This window comes from Lissotriton vulgaris, chromosome 10, assembly GCF_964263255.1.
Source record: "Lissotriton vulgaris chromosome 10, aLisVul1.2, whole genome shotgun sequence".
Lineage (NCBI taxonomy): Eukaryota > Metazoa > Chordata > Amphibia > Caudata > Salamandridae > Lissotriton > Lissotriton vulgaris.
The window spans coordinates 48,462,069-48,477,384 of NC_141698.1; the positions used below are offsets into that span (position 1 = coordinate 48,462,069).

The 15,316-nt window shown below is 41.4% G+C and overlaps 1 protein-coding gene across 1 annotated transcript in view; it reads right to left on the reverse strand.

Annotated features, from left to right (window-relative positions):
* LOC147684578 (metalloproteinase inhibitor 1-like) overlaps positions 1 to 15,316 on the reverse strand; it is a 130,687-nt gene that overhangs the window by 55,891 nt on the left and 59,480 nt on the right. The window contains exon 2 of the mRNA XM_086942368.1: positions 2,539 to 2,705. Within this exon, the coding sequence (XP_086798494.1) occupies positions 2,539 to 2,662 (124 nt within the window). The 5' untranslated portion in view covers positions 2,663 to 2,705. The remainder of the gene's footprint in view (positions 1 to 2,538; positions 2,706 to 15,316) is intronic.

The window sequence follows — 15,316 nt, forward strand, 5'->3', positions numbered from 1 at the left end:
TAATTAACCAATTTACTCTGTTAATTAAAGCCCTGGGCAGTATAAAAGAGGCAAACCACTAACCTGTTCCTACACTTCGTCGGAGCAGCGTTGAGGGGAAGGCAGTCTATTAGACCATGCAGTAACCGTGTGTTGGGTCGCAACATCGAGGGCTAGTCAATTTTCTCTCAGAATTTCTCTAGAAACAACTATATCAACCTAAAATCCTCCCTTAACATCTTTTAGGTTGCTTTACTGAGCAGTGAGGAAGGAATCCCCCAATACTACGCTTAGGCTCATGAGGTCAGAAAACCTTGAACTATAAGTAAGCCTCCTTACTAAACTCCTTTCTTTTCTTCACAGTAACTGTTGGGAAAGATATCCTGGCATGTGTCCTATTATATGTGTATGTCTATGTCTACTGTGTGTCTCTTTTTCAGTGTTTTACTTCATAGGGTCCCTGAACCTCATTTTGGGTTCTTTTTACCCTCATATAACCGGAAACCATTGTTTTTCCTTGTTCCTGGACGTCCGACTGTGATGTTTATTATGTCTTTTTATTCTACAGGTTCTTCTATCGCCAACTGGGCGCAACAGAGCTTATCTACATTAAACATTGATAGGTACATTTCACCTAGTTTTTTGTTTTTGGTAGAATACACTTTGACATTCTACACCCATGTGAGTAAGGTGAGGATAACGTGCATATCCTCGTCCTGAAGAAGGAGTCGCTGTACTCCGAAACATGTCGACGTTTTCAAAGGTTGATATACCCTAATACGTATATTCATCAACCTCACTTTGCACTTTTTAATAATACCAGCCGAGGACATAATAAATAATTTTCTCCTATGAGCCAGGTATTTTTTAATTTTACCTCCACCTTTTCACCTTACCTCACTACTCACACTCCTTCCCTAAACACACACCTACACATAGTTCACTATCAAGTGCTCCTGCGTATCCGTGAGTCGTAGCACGCCGCATCCCGTAGAGGGGTGCGAAGGCCCCGATGATGAAGCATGACACCAAGGGGCCTGTTGGTGTGTGAGGGGCATTTAAACAACACTGTGTGCTCCCCATCACTTTAGGAATCACCACCACTTTCTGAGTGGATTCTACTTTGTTTAAACGTATTACCAAGGGAGACCGAATCCACTTGTCTCTCTCCCTCCCTCCTTTTGTTATATTTACATACATATACACATACATGTTCATTGCCCCTTTACTGAGATCTTTGTCTTTTGTCTTTTTCTTAATTTTCTAGCTTTTCCTGTTGGATCTAGATTCACAGTTTGCTCAGCACTGTTCTGCCATGCTCTCGGTCTACTCCAATGCTTTGCCTGCACGAAATTCTTCCTAAGTCTCTTACTAAAAATATACATCTTGCTAAAGGAGTTTTTAAATACTTTTTAGTCTGCTTGCAACACTCCCCGTTTCCAAGTTTCTAATCAAAGAAGGTTGTCAGGATAGTCATCCTTTCCTCTGAAGAGCTTGAGAGGAGAAAGAAGCTTACTCAGCCTTCAACTATTCAACTTGTATAATATAAAACACACTGTTATGTGACCAATCTGAGATTTAAAACAACCTAAATCCATAAAACTACAAAACTAACACTTTTTAAAACTTAGAAAGTGTTTGCACTGTGGTTTTATTCTGAATACTACATTCCTTTAGTTTGTGAGTTCATACTGAACAGCTGATGCAACTCTTGTTGCAGTGAGGATGCACTGGCCTCCCTAGACTCTTCATCTGTGCATCACAGAATGACGTCATCAACTGGCATAAATTGGATTGGAGTATGTTTGGAGATGCTTGTGTTCCAAGGTGTATTCTTTGTTTCTCCCCATAAATGGAGAACAGAATGTCTTCCTTGCAGAGATAGTCATAAAAAACATAAACACACCTTTCACCCTCATTACAAATTCTACTTCCCTACTACAGACACCAAAGAACACTCTTTTGTCTCCGGGTCACCTGTGGCATTCTTCTGCACAGGTAGAAGTACATGGGGTGCCCATTGTCCCAAATGCACCTACCTTCTCCTGGCAGTGTACACTAATCACAAACTCTGATCTGCCCAGGATGTATCTGGATGTACTTTTGGTGTTCTCTGTTACAGCATTATGTGACCATTCAGGAATGCCCCAAATGGCACAGGATACTATTTCCTCACCAACATAATGCCCTTCAGGTCACATGGATCACTACCAGGTTGTATTGTGGGATGCATATTTCGAAAACCCAAATCTACCCTGGCTTTTGTTTAGTGTAAATAACATACTTCCAACAATATTGGGCACAGCCAAACCTTTGACCACATACTAACCTAAGGTGGCACATTTTAAAGATGCCACTCACCAGACAAACATATTCAAGAGCAGCACAGAGTACCCATTTTTGTACTAGATCCCATCACATATGCCTGCTGTTTGTTCCCACAGCATTACCCAGCTATAGAGAATCTCATTGGAGCAGAACCTTTCAACTGATGTCCAGGTAAAACCCTCAAACAGAAAACTGAACCAGTATCAGACATTCAGGTTCAGCAGTCCTTACCAAGACCTGAATTGCAGAAGGCCTTCTGTGCGTGGTTCCGCAGACAGTTGCAGAGTTCTGAGCTTGAATACGCTGAAATTGACATCAAAGCCATTAGAAGCCACAACCAGATCTTGGCTTCCATGGTGATAAAGCAGTGTGTCAGAACCTTCTTGATGTCTGTTGACCTAGGACATTAAAAGAAAACACTGACGTTATATGAAAAGTTGGATCCAGCTGTTTGGGTCTTTCTCCTGCACTTCTATCTCTTTTTTGCCTACAAATCTATACATTCAAATAAAATGACAGCCAAAATAAGCACAGAAGTAATCAAACAGCCTCTTGCCATACAGAGATGAAAGATGAATGAATGAGTGAGTTTTATTCATGATCGATTACTTAAAATCCTTACATGAAGGCAACAAACACAGCATTTCCTGAGTACAAGTATAAACTTTTAAAACAATATTAAAGGCAGTATTTCTTAAAAGCAAGGGCATTCCAAATGACATTAAAATTCTTAAAAGGAATAGCATTGTGATCAAGCAGCATTTGTATTACCTTTTCTTGACATGCAACCAAATTATTTTTTATGAAATAATGTGTTTAGATAAATTAAATAACACTAAGGGCCTCATTACGATGTCGGGCGGAGGCTTCCGCCCGACAGTCGGAATTTCCTAGACCAGGTCGTAACCCTTACAACCGATTTGGTCAGTTTACAATCTGCCTGACCGATTATGATGTTCGCGGTGGGAAAGTAAACTACACGGTTATTCTGAATCGGTTCCGACTGGCTCTCAAGAGTATTCGTGTCAGTTGGAACTGCATCGTGCACCTCTACAAACAGCATTTTCGACCGACCGATTACGACGTCGATTTCCAACACCCTTTCTGAGTCGGCCTATCTGACACGAAAAGGCTGTCGGAAAGTGACTTTGTGGGTGCCTAGAAGGGCCCCCTTCATCCTGTGGCCTCCGTTTGGGGGCCGAAGGGTTACATTTGGGACCTTCCTGTAAAACCCTGCAGTGTGTAGCAGACACAATGGAGTGCCCATGACAGGGTGCAGGGTTTTACACACACACCCCATTTCCCCAAGGAGCCTGTGTTGTTGGGCAGAACACGGGCTCCCATAGGGAACAATGGGACTCCAACCGAACAGTGTTTGTTTGCATCGTAATCAGTCAGATGGAACCGCCAACTATTAGTCGATCGGTTCCCGAATCCGAGACGGAGTCGGGTGGAAACTTTCCACCCAACATCGTAATGAGGCCCTGAGATTTGAGGCAGAAAAAAAGAGTGTTCGTGGTGTGACATGACTAACCGCAGGAGCAAAATTGTATTTGCATATGTCCATTAAGACATGCAGGGGCATAACTTTTTCATAAACGTGCCAGTGCAGGAGAAGTGGAGGTGGGGTATATAGAGCAGGATGGGGCTCTACACCCCAGAAGAAGAGAGAAAGTACATGAGTCACATTGAGACTGGGTCAATGTCAACCAGGTGTGACATTTTGGAGTGCTGATAGAATAACTTCAGTAAATTTCCCCAGCCTTGCTGAAGTCATTGGAGTGTTATTGGAGAAACATAGGTCCAAAGCTTTTCTACAAACTTTTATTCCACTGGTCCATAAAAAGAGGCCTAACAGGCAGTGACAGTCACTGGCGAATGGGGGGTAATAGCACAAAAAGGGGAGCCACGATTCACTGCTGTAATTACAAAGTCTGCAGGATATTACCTCATCCTGCCTTGCCCAGGAGGAGTGAAGTCCATGATTGGTAGGGCAAGAAGCCTCATGTATATGATATTTATGTGTGTTTTGCTGTGAGGGCTTGATGAAAGTAGGACTGAGCTTTCCCTGGCATGTGGGAGGCATCAAGCGCCTCGGAATTGGGGAAGCTTTCGATGTCCAGGTCACAGGAGATTTACTTGACCTTCATGTTCACTGCCCTTTTCCAGGCTGAGTAAGTTATGTCCTGGTGGTGCAGATTTGTGGCCTTGCTTTCCATGGTTCTGATTGCCTCTGCTAAATATGCTTACCATGGGGAATACTCTGCCTCAAAGATTTTTTTGAGTTGTGCTTTGAGTGTATTCTGGGGGGCCCGTACGGTCCTGATGTAGTAATTTAATAAATCCCCTTGACACTCAAGGTCCATTCTCCTGATGCCCAGCTCCGGCCTCAGCCTCACTCTTCTGGCTTGCAGGGGTACCCAAAAGATGTTTTTGGATGTTGAACTGTGACTGTTTTAAGTTGCAGTTTCAGTGATCTAGGAAAGGCTAAATGGCCGCAATTTAGAGCTGGAACCAGCTATGCTCTCAGGACTTTTAGCATTAGTTCAGCTTTGGGCTTTGCAGGTGACTATTACGGCATTACAGGCTGTAATTGACACCCATGCCCATTGTTTTAAGATGCTTTAGATGGGCCATAGGTCTGGACCCTTCAGTGAACCTGACCCCTAGATAGTTATAGTTTGCAGCCGTTGTTAATTGTAGATCTCCAAGCTGCCAGTGTTCTGGTTTTTTTATGAAGGGATTCTCCAAATATGATGATTTTTGTCTTTCCCTGGTTCACCGGAAGTTTATTGGCCTTGTTCGTACGTTAAGGGCTTTCTGCAGACCTATTTTTGTGTGATCCATTATCTGGATATTGTCTGCATACTGCTGAATTGGGAAGAGCACCCTTCCCAGTATTGGTGCAACTAGACTTGTGCCTTCTGTTGCTTTGCCCAGGTCTGCTGGTTGAAGATTAGAATGGGGGGGGGGCAACACACAGCTCTGTTTGAGTCCATTGTTGGGAGGGGCCTTTACAGTTGCTGTTACAGTCTAAGCAGCTTGGGTGCTTGCATATATCCTCTGCTTGTTTTTCATTTGAGGAGGAGTAGTCGTAAGGACTAAACTTGCTGTGACAAAGTCCTTCCTTTCCTTGTTCATCTTTGAGAGTGGAGATGTCTTAGAGGCTGGTTTTTTACTGTGAGGTCTTTCGTGCTGTTAGTGCCTGACCTGATAATGAATATTGGATACAGCTGAATGAGGTCATTTTCTGCTTTTGGATGCCGATTTTTTGTGGTTATCAGGGACAACACTCATTTGGCCTTTGGGGCCCTTTTTGTACTGGAGAGTGTCACACCTGGCTGTCATGGGCTGGGTAGAGCATCCTTGTTGTCCCCTCCATTTGGCTGAGTGCTAGTACTGGGTCTACAGTCAGTGCTAGTAGGTGGGAGGTTTTGTGGGGGAGGGTGAGCTCAGGGTACCAAGATTTGACTGAGGACTGTTTCTTACATTTATTATTGGAATTAAATGTGACTCTTCTAGATCTTCAGCTGCTGCATATTGGCTGTAGTCTTCCGAAGGCCTTCCAGCCACAGGGAGGCCATCTTTGCTTCTAACTGTGTCAACGAGTTCTGTCCAGACCACTGGGAGAGTCGCCAGCCTGTCAATGATGGCTGTGAATAAAAATGAACACAACCTATCTTCTAGACAGCCTTGGATTTTGCTTCCGATGAGATCCTGTCTGCGAGCCACTGTGCAATCGAATGTAGGAGGTCTAGCTGTAACTCTATTTTGGTGGACCTCCATATCAGTGGTCTGGCCATGGAGTTATGTGTAGCATTGATGTAAATGAGTTGCAGGCCCGCCGTCCCATTGATGTTTTCGGTATCACAAGATTATTGTCTTGATGTGTCCGGAGTTCTTAACAGCTTTGGCGTGAGCTCCAGCATTTTTTCTATCTTGGACTCCAGATTGTGGATAGAAAGATCCAGATCGTTGTTGTAGTCAGCTACTGCGGTCATGATCTTGTTTGGTCTGGTTGGGTCAGGAGAGGTGGACTGAGATAAAGATTGAGATGAGGGTACGTTGAATTGATGTATTTGTGCGGAGATTGCTTGAACATGTTTCTGTGGCGCTTTGGGGTTCAGCACGTTATTGGTTGTTGATCGTTCCTGCTCCCTGGAATTTCATGCTTCTATTTTCTTCTTCAAACAAAGGTTTTATCAAAGCGATATTATTATAAGTGGAAATATGTCGGCTGGGAACTGCTGCATGTAATTATATTAATGCGTCTCCTTCCGTCTCCTAAATATGAAACAAATGTTTGTTTTTCAATGATAGATTGATTGCCTCAAATAAAATTTCATCTCAAGTCTGCACTTCATATATTTTTGATTGGTATTCTGGGTAGTGTACCGTAAGTGAACCACTTGGTTATTGCTACACTTTACCTGTTGTTTAAATATATATAGCTCCTGTTACTCAATAAGCCTTTGATGGCAATTGCTTTATTATATATGTTGATAAATCCACGTGTGGGCTAAACCAGGAATGTAAAATTACATGCTCGTACGACATCAATTGCCAAGTCTATTGACAACGTTGAGACATTTAATTCTTGTTCTGATTGGACAATATGGAGAACAGTACAGGTACCAGTCATTACTTTCTGGCATCTTTTTCACATAGGTCTGCTTTATCCATGTCTACTACTAAAATGTCTTCTAAACTCACTTCAGTGTCGGCTGTCTTGGCAAGCAAAAGAGTTAAAAAGGATCCGCCCACTCCAATTAAACCTACTGCAACAATATCAATGGTGCTGCTTCTTGACCAGATTAAGGCCCTTAAGCCTTCTATGGAAGATACTAATACACAGCTCCAGCTTTTGGATGGCAAATCGTCTTAGTTAGAAAAAGAGTTTCCAAGTGCAGCGGAAGCTTGAACATCTTCAGGATTCAGTGCAGATTATAACACATTGCAAGCAGAAGTGTTATCTTTAAAAAAGCATTCAGAAGACATGGAAAATCGAGACAGTAGAAACAATTTACGTATTTATGGTTTGGTTGAAGGATCTGAAGGTTCAGACCCATCTCCTTCTTCAAATAATTTCTCTCTCAGATTTTGGACCTCCCTCCTTTGCATTCTTTAAACATACTGTGTGCTCATAGACTTCGTCATCCTCCACGTGTTACATCATCCTTACACAAACCCAGAGGAGTTATCATATACTTTCAGAATATCTTTTTACAGTTATCAAAGCCGCCAAAGCTAAAAGTTGGCAAAGAAAGGCTTAATCATAGGACTCCTGATCCAATTAGTTAGTTGGTTGATTCTACCAACACAAAAGGGGTGCCCAAAATTCATGCTTTTGACCTCCCTTAACCCTTTCGATGCTGATGACGAGCTCAGCTCGTCATCACCCACGGGTGGCGTGTGCTGATGACGAGCTGAGCTCGTCATGTATCGCGGAAAAGGGAAAACAGCCGCACAGCGCAAAAATCGCCACAGCATCGATGCGGTTAACTGACATCCAAATTAGCCACTCTCTTTACTGATAATCTCCATTCCTCATACCTTGGTGTAGTCTGCGATACCCAAAGTTTACAGATTTCTCTACAGGCTAGCAGAATTGTATAAAATTCCAAATTTGCCTTGTTTTTACTTGTTACTATTTGAGAGTCTAAAAGCCCAAAAATAACTAGTAAAGCGCTTACCTCGATTTGGATCTTCAAAGAGTCAGATAGTGCTTTTTCTTATGGCACCCCAAAAGGCTTGGATCTTTGGGCAGAGTAAGAACATGTGAAGATCCTCCTCCTTCATACTGCCACACTTCGGACATGCCACATCTCCTCCTTTCTCAAACTTCGATAACCTTTGAGGGGACCAGTAAGCCCTATGGATTGTGAAAAGATGGTTCCTTCTTAGGTATGCAGGTTTTACTATTTTGTATAGAGTAAACATAGATACTTGTCATTGTTCATCCAGCGTAGCCGTCGGCAAGCATCCTCCCCATAGATCGACTGGTAGAAGGAAATTCCAGTCCTCCATATCCACCATCCACCAATACCAAAGTGCAATCTCCTTTTTTGGGATCCGTCTAGAGATCAGTTTCTCCTCAAATTAGTTGTACTTCCCAATTTCAGTGGTTAAAGCTTGGAACCAACTCCGAATCTGAAGGTATTTAAACCTAGATATTCTTTGATCAGATTTAATAGTCCCAAGATATCAAGTGATCTTCATGTAAGAGATGCTTCCCAGCGACTATACCGGCTTCCTTCTAGGGAATAGGCAACACATCTTTAACCCAGTCAGGAGAGCCCGGAGAGTCCTAAATAGGGGCAAAATGGCTAAAGTAGGGCAATCTTACAGCTTTCCTCACCCTAAACCATGTCTCAGCCATACCTCGTAAGATCTTCAATCTAATTTTCTTAAAGTATTTTGGGTTGGCATATTTGAACATAAAGCCATCTTCCATCAGATTTTGACTCCTCAGCTGAACCTCAAATAGTGCACCCATCTCTGTCCTAGAGAGTGAAACCAAAAGCATTCTTCTATTTTTGAGTAGAAAGGACCATGAATAGAAGAGCAGATCAGGTAGCGCCAATCCCCCTTTTTCCAGTCTCCATCTTAGTTTCTTCTAAGAGAACTTTGGCCCCTTGGAAGCCCAAATAAAAGAGCTAATCTGACTCTTGACTTTTAAAAAGCAAGATTTACAAAAAGGAAGAGGGATAGCCTTAAAAAGAAATTTGAACTTTAGAAGGATTGCCATCTTTATTAGATTGACCCGGCTAAACAACGTCAAAGGAAGATAGGCCCAATTTTTCAGCAAGGTGAGCACTTCTTTTTTAACCAAATTAAAATTCTCTTTCATGTGATTCATAATATCATGTGTGATCTTTACCCCTAGATATCTCATATAGTTAGTACATCTTACTGCACTCACTCTTGGATTCCAGGCCATGATCTCAGTTTTCTGTTTGTTAATTTTATAACCTGAGATGTTGTCAAAATCCCCAGTGATTTTTAAAATAGACTCAAATGCTCTTTGTGTATCCCTTGTAAAAAACACAATATTATCTGCATACAGATCAATCTTTTTACTCCAGCCCTTATATTCAAAGGGTAAGATTTCTTGAGATCCTCTTAATCTTCTAGCCAATGGCTCAATATATAAGTCGAATAAGAGGGGAGATAAGGGGCAACCCTGTCTGGTTCCCCTTGAAATCTGAATCAGTTCTGTCAGGGCACCATTAAGTAAAACTCTAGCAGTCGGGCAGCATAGATACCTTCCAGAGTTCTGCACATAATAGGGCCGAGATTCAGTGATTTAGATACTGCTTTTAAAAAGACTCAGTTAAGGGGGTCAAATGCATTAGCAGCGTCAAGTGCTATGACCGCCAGGGTGAGCTCATAGGTGGTAGCCAAATCTATAGATTGAACATCAGATCTTTAAGCATCCTGCCAAGAATAAAGCCCTTTTGGTCTTCATGCACAACAAATTGAATAACCCCGTTTAGCCTTTCTACTATAATTTTCGCAAACAACTTATAATCACAGTTCAGAAGTGATATTGGCCTGTATGAATTACAGTTTTGGGGGGATTTACCCGGCTTCAGAATTAAGGCAATAGTGGCCTCTCTCCATGAATCTGGAAAGCCCACTCTGGTTAAAAATATTTAACCCCTTCGCTGCGGTCGCGATTTTACCGCTGTGCGGTAAACAAAAGAACAGGGCGAGCCGTGACGAACCCCAGCAGTCATCAGCACACGCCCACCGCGGGGCGTGATGGCTGGGGTTCGTCACCAGCATGGGAGGGGTTAATTGAACATAACTAACAATTCTGGCGCTAACTCTTCCACCAATACCTTATAAACTTTGTGTGGCAGGCCATCTGGCCCAGGAGTTTTTCCTTTCTTACCCTCTTTTAATACTTTTTTGATTTCTAATATATTTATACTACTATTCAGAAATGTACTCTTATCCATTGGTAATTGGTCACTCGGATCTTGAGCCAACCAACTAAGCTCTTCTTCTTGAGTGACTTCTAAGTCTTCCTAATAGACTTCCCCATAGTACTTTTGGAAGGCCAATTCTGTAGCCTGATTTTCAGAAAGTGGAGCCCCAGATTGTTCACATGTGATCTCTTTAATTGTGTTTCGACCTTGGTTGTTCTTAACTTTACAAACTAATAATTTGCCAGATCCCTCACAGTATTCAAAATGTGCCACGTGACTAATATCTCACCTTTCTTTTAGCCTCCCTTGGGCAATTGTTAGAGAGTTTCCTTTAGGGTCTCGACTTCAAACAACCTGGAGTCTTGTTGGCCCTGATTGTTTGCAGAAGTCAAGTCATCTTCCAGCAAACTAATTTGCCATTCTAAACTTAAGTTCTTCTGATGATATGACCTTTTCCTAGTCTGCCTCTTAAATATGCCTAGTATGCATCCCAGACCGTGCCTATCGAGGAGGAACCCAGATTGTTATCGAAAATCTCTCCTGTCTCAGAGATTAATGTTTCAAGATATTGTGGATCCAACAAGATGGAGCAATCTAGTGTCCATCTAGACTAACCCTAGGCAAAGCACTACGCTATGCTTGCGTAGTTTGCGAAGTTTGCGCTACTTTGCAATAATGCGAATTGCACGTAGCACAGTGCAAACACATGTAGCGTTGCGCAGCGGTCATTTTTTGCTTGCTCGCGGTCCTCAATGTCAAGTTGGCGACCGCGAGCAAGCAAGCTTACATCGTGACGAGACTTTTCCGTGGAAAATAAACCTACCGGCGAGATTTGCTACGCGGGGAGGTCAGGTTTCTCATTGTGAGTGATTGTGTATGCTCACGACCGGTCGCGATGAAAAACTACAAGTCCACATTGAGAAAGCCTCTGCTCCAGTAAAATTCTACTCAAGCGGCAGAAAATGACAGCTCGCACTGTGCAAGATGCCGTTTTCAATGACTGCACAGTGCGGACAAGCATCCAGCACTGTGCAATCATTGTGAACAACTCACTACGCAGTTCGCGTAGTGCTACGTGTATCTCACATAGTGCAAACTGCACTTCGCGTACCTACGCATAGCGCTACTTCGCGAACTACGCCCAGGCTTAATCCAGACTGAAACCTCATTTGACCTAATTTTATTCAAAGTAGTATAGCTGAATGGTCTAAAAGATGTACACCTATATGTTGAATATCTAGTTCTGCATCCCTTAGTCTATTATCAACTAGGAAATAATCAATCCTGGAGTGGTGCCTATATTTTTTATTATGAAATGGTAAACTTCTGTACGAACCCACTCTCTCTCGCCAAATATCAGAGAGGCCCAGTTGCCCATTCAAATGATGTACCATTGCAGACATTTAAGGGTTAACTGCTGCTTTACTGTTTGATGATCTATCCAAATTATGATCAATTACAGCATTAAAATCTCCCGCCATAATAAACGGGTCGGAGAAGTTTAGTAACTCAGCATATAAGCCTTCCAGAGGGCCTGTATCATCTTGATTGGCGCCATAATAGCCCACCAGAGTATAATTATGGCAATGATTTTTAAACCTTTGCTACTACCCACCTGCCGGAAATAGCCGATACCTAACCTTCTATCGTGATTTTAGTTCCCTTTTTTATCAGAATTGCAACACCTCTTGTTACCACTGTTTGCTTTGTTACAACAGCCCAAGAGATCAATTTTTTAGCTTTAAAAAAACCCAGAAGCTTCTGCCTCTGTCAAATGGGTCTCCTGCAGAATGAGAATTTGTGCTTGGCAATCTCTCAGATTTTGTAAAATGTTATCACATCTGGCTCTACCCCTTAGACCATTAACATTCCAAGAGAGTATTTTTATCTCATTAATTTCTTTCTTGACCACTATCTATGAGCTCGATTCTGAGTTGAACAGTAGGTAAAGATTAAAATTCTGATATGGCAAATGAGGATATATTTTTTTCCCCATTATGCTCCCCACCCTGTGCTCCCCAGTGGACACCCCTCCCCCCCTGGAAAACCCTTCATTGACTTATCAATTTGGGGAAGCCCTTTAGGTGCCCTTTATCCGGAGTAACCTAATATTATACATGTGTATATTCTAAATTAAAGAAGAAAGATATAAGAGAAGAAAAACAAAACAAGAGGAAACAGGAAGGAAATCTATTTGTAGGTTCTCAGCCTTGGTATTAAGCCTATGCCAGTTACACCTCAGAAGTAGGAAAAGGTATATTTCTTTTCAGGATCCTGACTGAAAGCTCTCGATAGCGCTGTCCACTTCTTCTACAAAACGGAAGGAATGCATTATATTGTTTAGCATTACCTTCAGCATTGCTGGAAATTTCAATTGCACAGACGCCCCAAGTTTCTTTAGAGGATCAATTCTTTTACCTAACTCCCATTGCCTATTGGAAGTTTCACTCGAAACGTCTGATCTGACCTCGAAATGTACTCCATCGATCTGCATTATTTTTTGTGTCAGTGCACAAGATAGGATCTTCTCCTTTAGGGAAAATGTTAAAAAGTTCAGTAGAATTCTTCTTGGCTTGGATCTGTTTGGATTGGGTCTATACGGGTCCCTATGAATCCTCTGTATATCCCTACTGATCTCCTCCTTTGACTTTTCCAGAAGTAGCTCTTTTTTAATTAAATGCATTAGAAAAACTTTAATATCGGCTCCTTCCTAACGCTCTGGAATTTTTAAAAACTTCTAATTATTTCTCTTTGGAAAGTTTTCCAATCCTTTGAGCCTCTCCTGATGTTCCTTGTCTCTTCTTTTCAGTGCCTCTATCTCTGCTGAGTTGCCCACCAAAGCTTCCTTAACTCCCAAATTACATTCCCTTTTTTCTCATTTTATATCGTCCGGAAAAGCTGGTGGTTCATTTCACCATGCACTAATCTGTTTTATCCCCAAGAAAAACAAGATCTTAAAATGTGTAAATATTCTAGGCATATCTCTCTTGTTAATTTGCATTACAAAATGTTTGCCAAAATTCTTGCTCTTCACCTTGATCCCTCACTTCCTCTCTTAATAGGCAGGGAGCAATCTAGTTTTATTAAAGGTAGGTATCTCTCAGGTAACATTCAATTATAATTCAATGTCTTAAAAAAATCCAAAATGTATAAACAGTCCTTAGCAGCTATAACATTAGTTTCAGAAAAAGCTTTTGATCATGTTGCATAGCCATTTATTTTTTCTACACTTTATTGATTTGGCTTTGGCACAAAGTTCATAAATCTAGTTTCTTCATTACATTCCTCTCACAAGGCATCTATCACAGTTAATGGTCTTATTTCTTCCCTCCATATAGGTGTTCAACAATGATGCCTTTTATTTCCACTTCTTTTTATTCTCCCTTTAGAGCCTTTTTAACCAAACTCTATCTAAATCCCCATAATTACAACATTCGCTTATGCAAATGATATTCTTTTGATGTCACAGCCTCAACGCGCTTTACCAGCCTTTTCAACAGAAATCAAGTATTTCACCTATGTTTTTGGGCATGAGTTGAATCCCGATAAATGTGAAATTTTTACTTTAAATAAATTCTGTAATCACGCTGACTTCACTGACTCTAATTTCCACTAGAATCAAGACAAAATCAAATGTTTAGGTGTTTAGGTTCATCCCACGATTAAAGACACATGAAACAGGATCTTTCTTCCATCACTTAATTTACATCTAAATGGAATCCTTTATTTATATCCTGGTGGGGTAGGTTGGATTCCTTAAACATGATGCTCATCCCAATAATACTGTTGTTTTTCTAATATCAATATGTTTTCTTCTTATTGCAAAGAAATTAACTTATTTATATCTGGTTTTCTCTGGATCAATAAGAAAGCTCATATGTCCCTTCAGAGACTTAAACATCCCAAGCATTTAGAAGAAGTTAATTTTCCATATTTTCATAAATATCATATTGCCTTTTTCCTCAAACAAGCTACATATTTACTTAATGAAGATATCACTACTCTGTCCCGCTATGGGTTTATATTGAATGCTTTCTTATCTAGCCTTTTTATTTTCAGGAATTCCTCTCTTTCTCCCAAAAACATCTTTGTATGTATCTTCCTATTTTAAAGAATGCTTGTCAGCTTGTATGTCTAATCTTTATTCTTTGTACTGATTCTACAAGGCTTATTATAATGTCATTCTGAGTTTTCTCAGATCGACACCGTGGCGGAAACGGGACCGACCGAATAATGATGTGACTGCACATGGTGCAGTCGCATTCCCACATTTCCCTATAGGAACATCTGTTACACAAGCTCCCAAAGAGAAATGGGAGATTGTGTTAGTCACTGCACCCCCTTGGCAGGCATTTCTAGGTGCCTGCCACAAGGTGCAGGGATTAACAAGGGGGCAGCATATGTGCCCCCTCAGACTCCAACCGGATATCGCAAGGAAACACTCTTTTCGCCAGGCTTTCATTGTCGGGAAGCCTGCCAGAAATAATGTGTTGTAATCTGCATGGCATAAAACGCTGTCCTTATGGATTTCTGGAAGTTCTGACGTGCTGATGGACTCCATGAGCCCATCGGAAGCCAGCCGGCATGACCGGGCGGTTTCAATTCTGACTGGCTGTATTATAATCAGCCGGTCGGAAGGGAAACCGATGATCTCGGTCGATGCCTTCGACCGAGATCGTATTAGACCCCTTAATCTCAATTTTTAGATTCCTCAATTTGGTACTATGAATTTGTTAAATTATATAACAGAACATTTTTTGGGAGAGTATGATACATGAAAGGTATGAGATGAATTCATCATCTCAGCATCTTTTTTTAGGATAATTCTTGTCTTTCATTCACTTAAACTCAACAAAGATTGTCCCTCCCCTCTTTATTTTCAACTAAATATGACTCTTTAATATCCGTTATTCATTCTGCATATACTAATTTATTAGAAGATTCCTCTCCCCGGAACTCCCCTTGCTCATATGGCTTCTTCCTTACTTTCCTTCCCTTCTGTGTCACAAATATATCCTAATATCATGGCTCATCCAGAAATTAGAGAAAAGACAGATGTGGAATTACATTGGGAA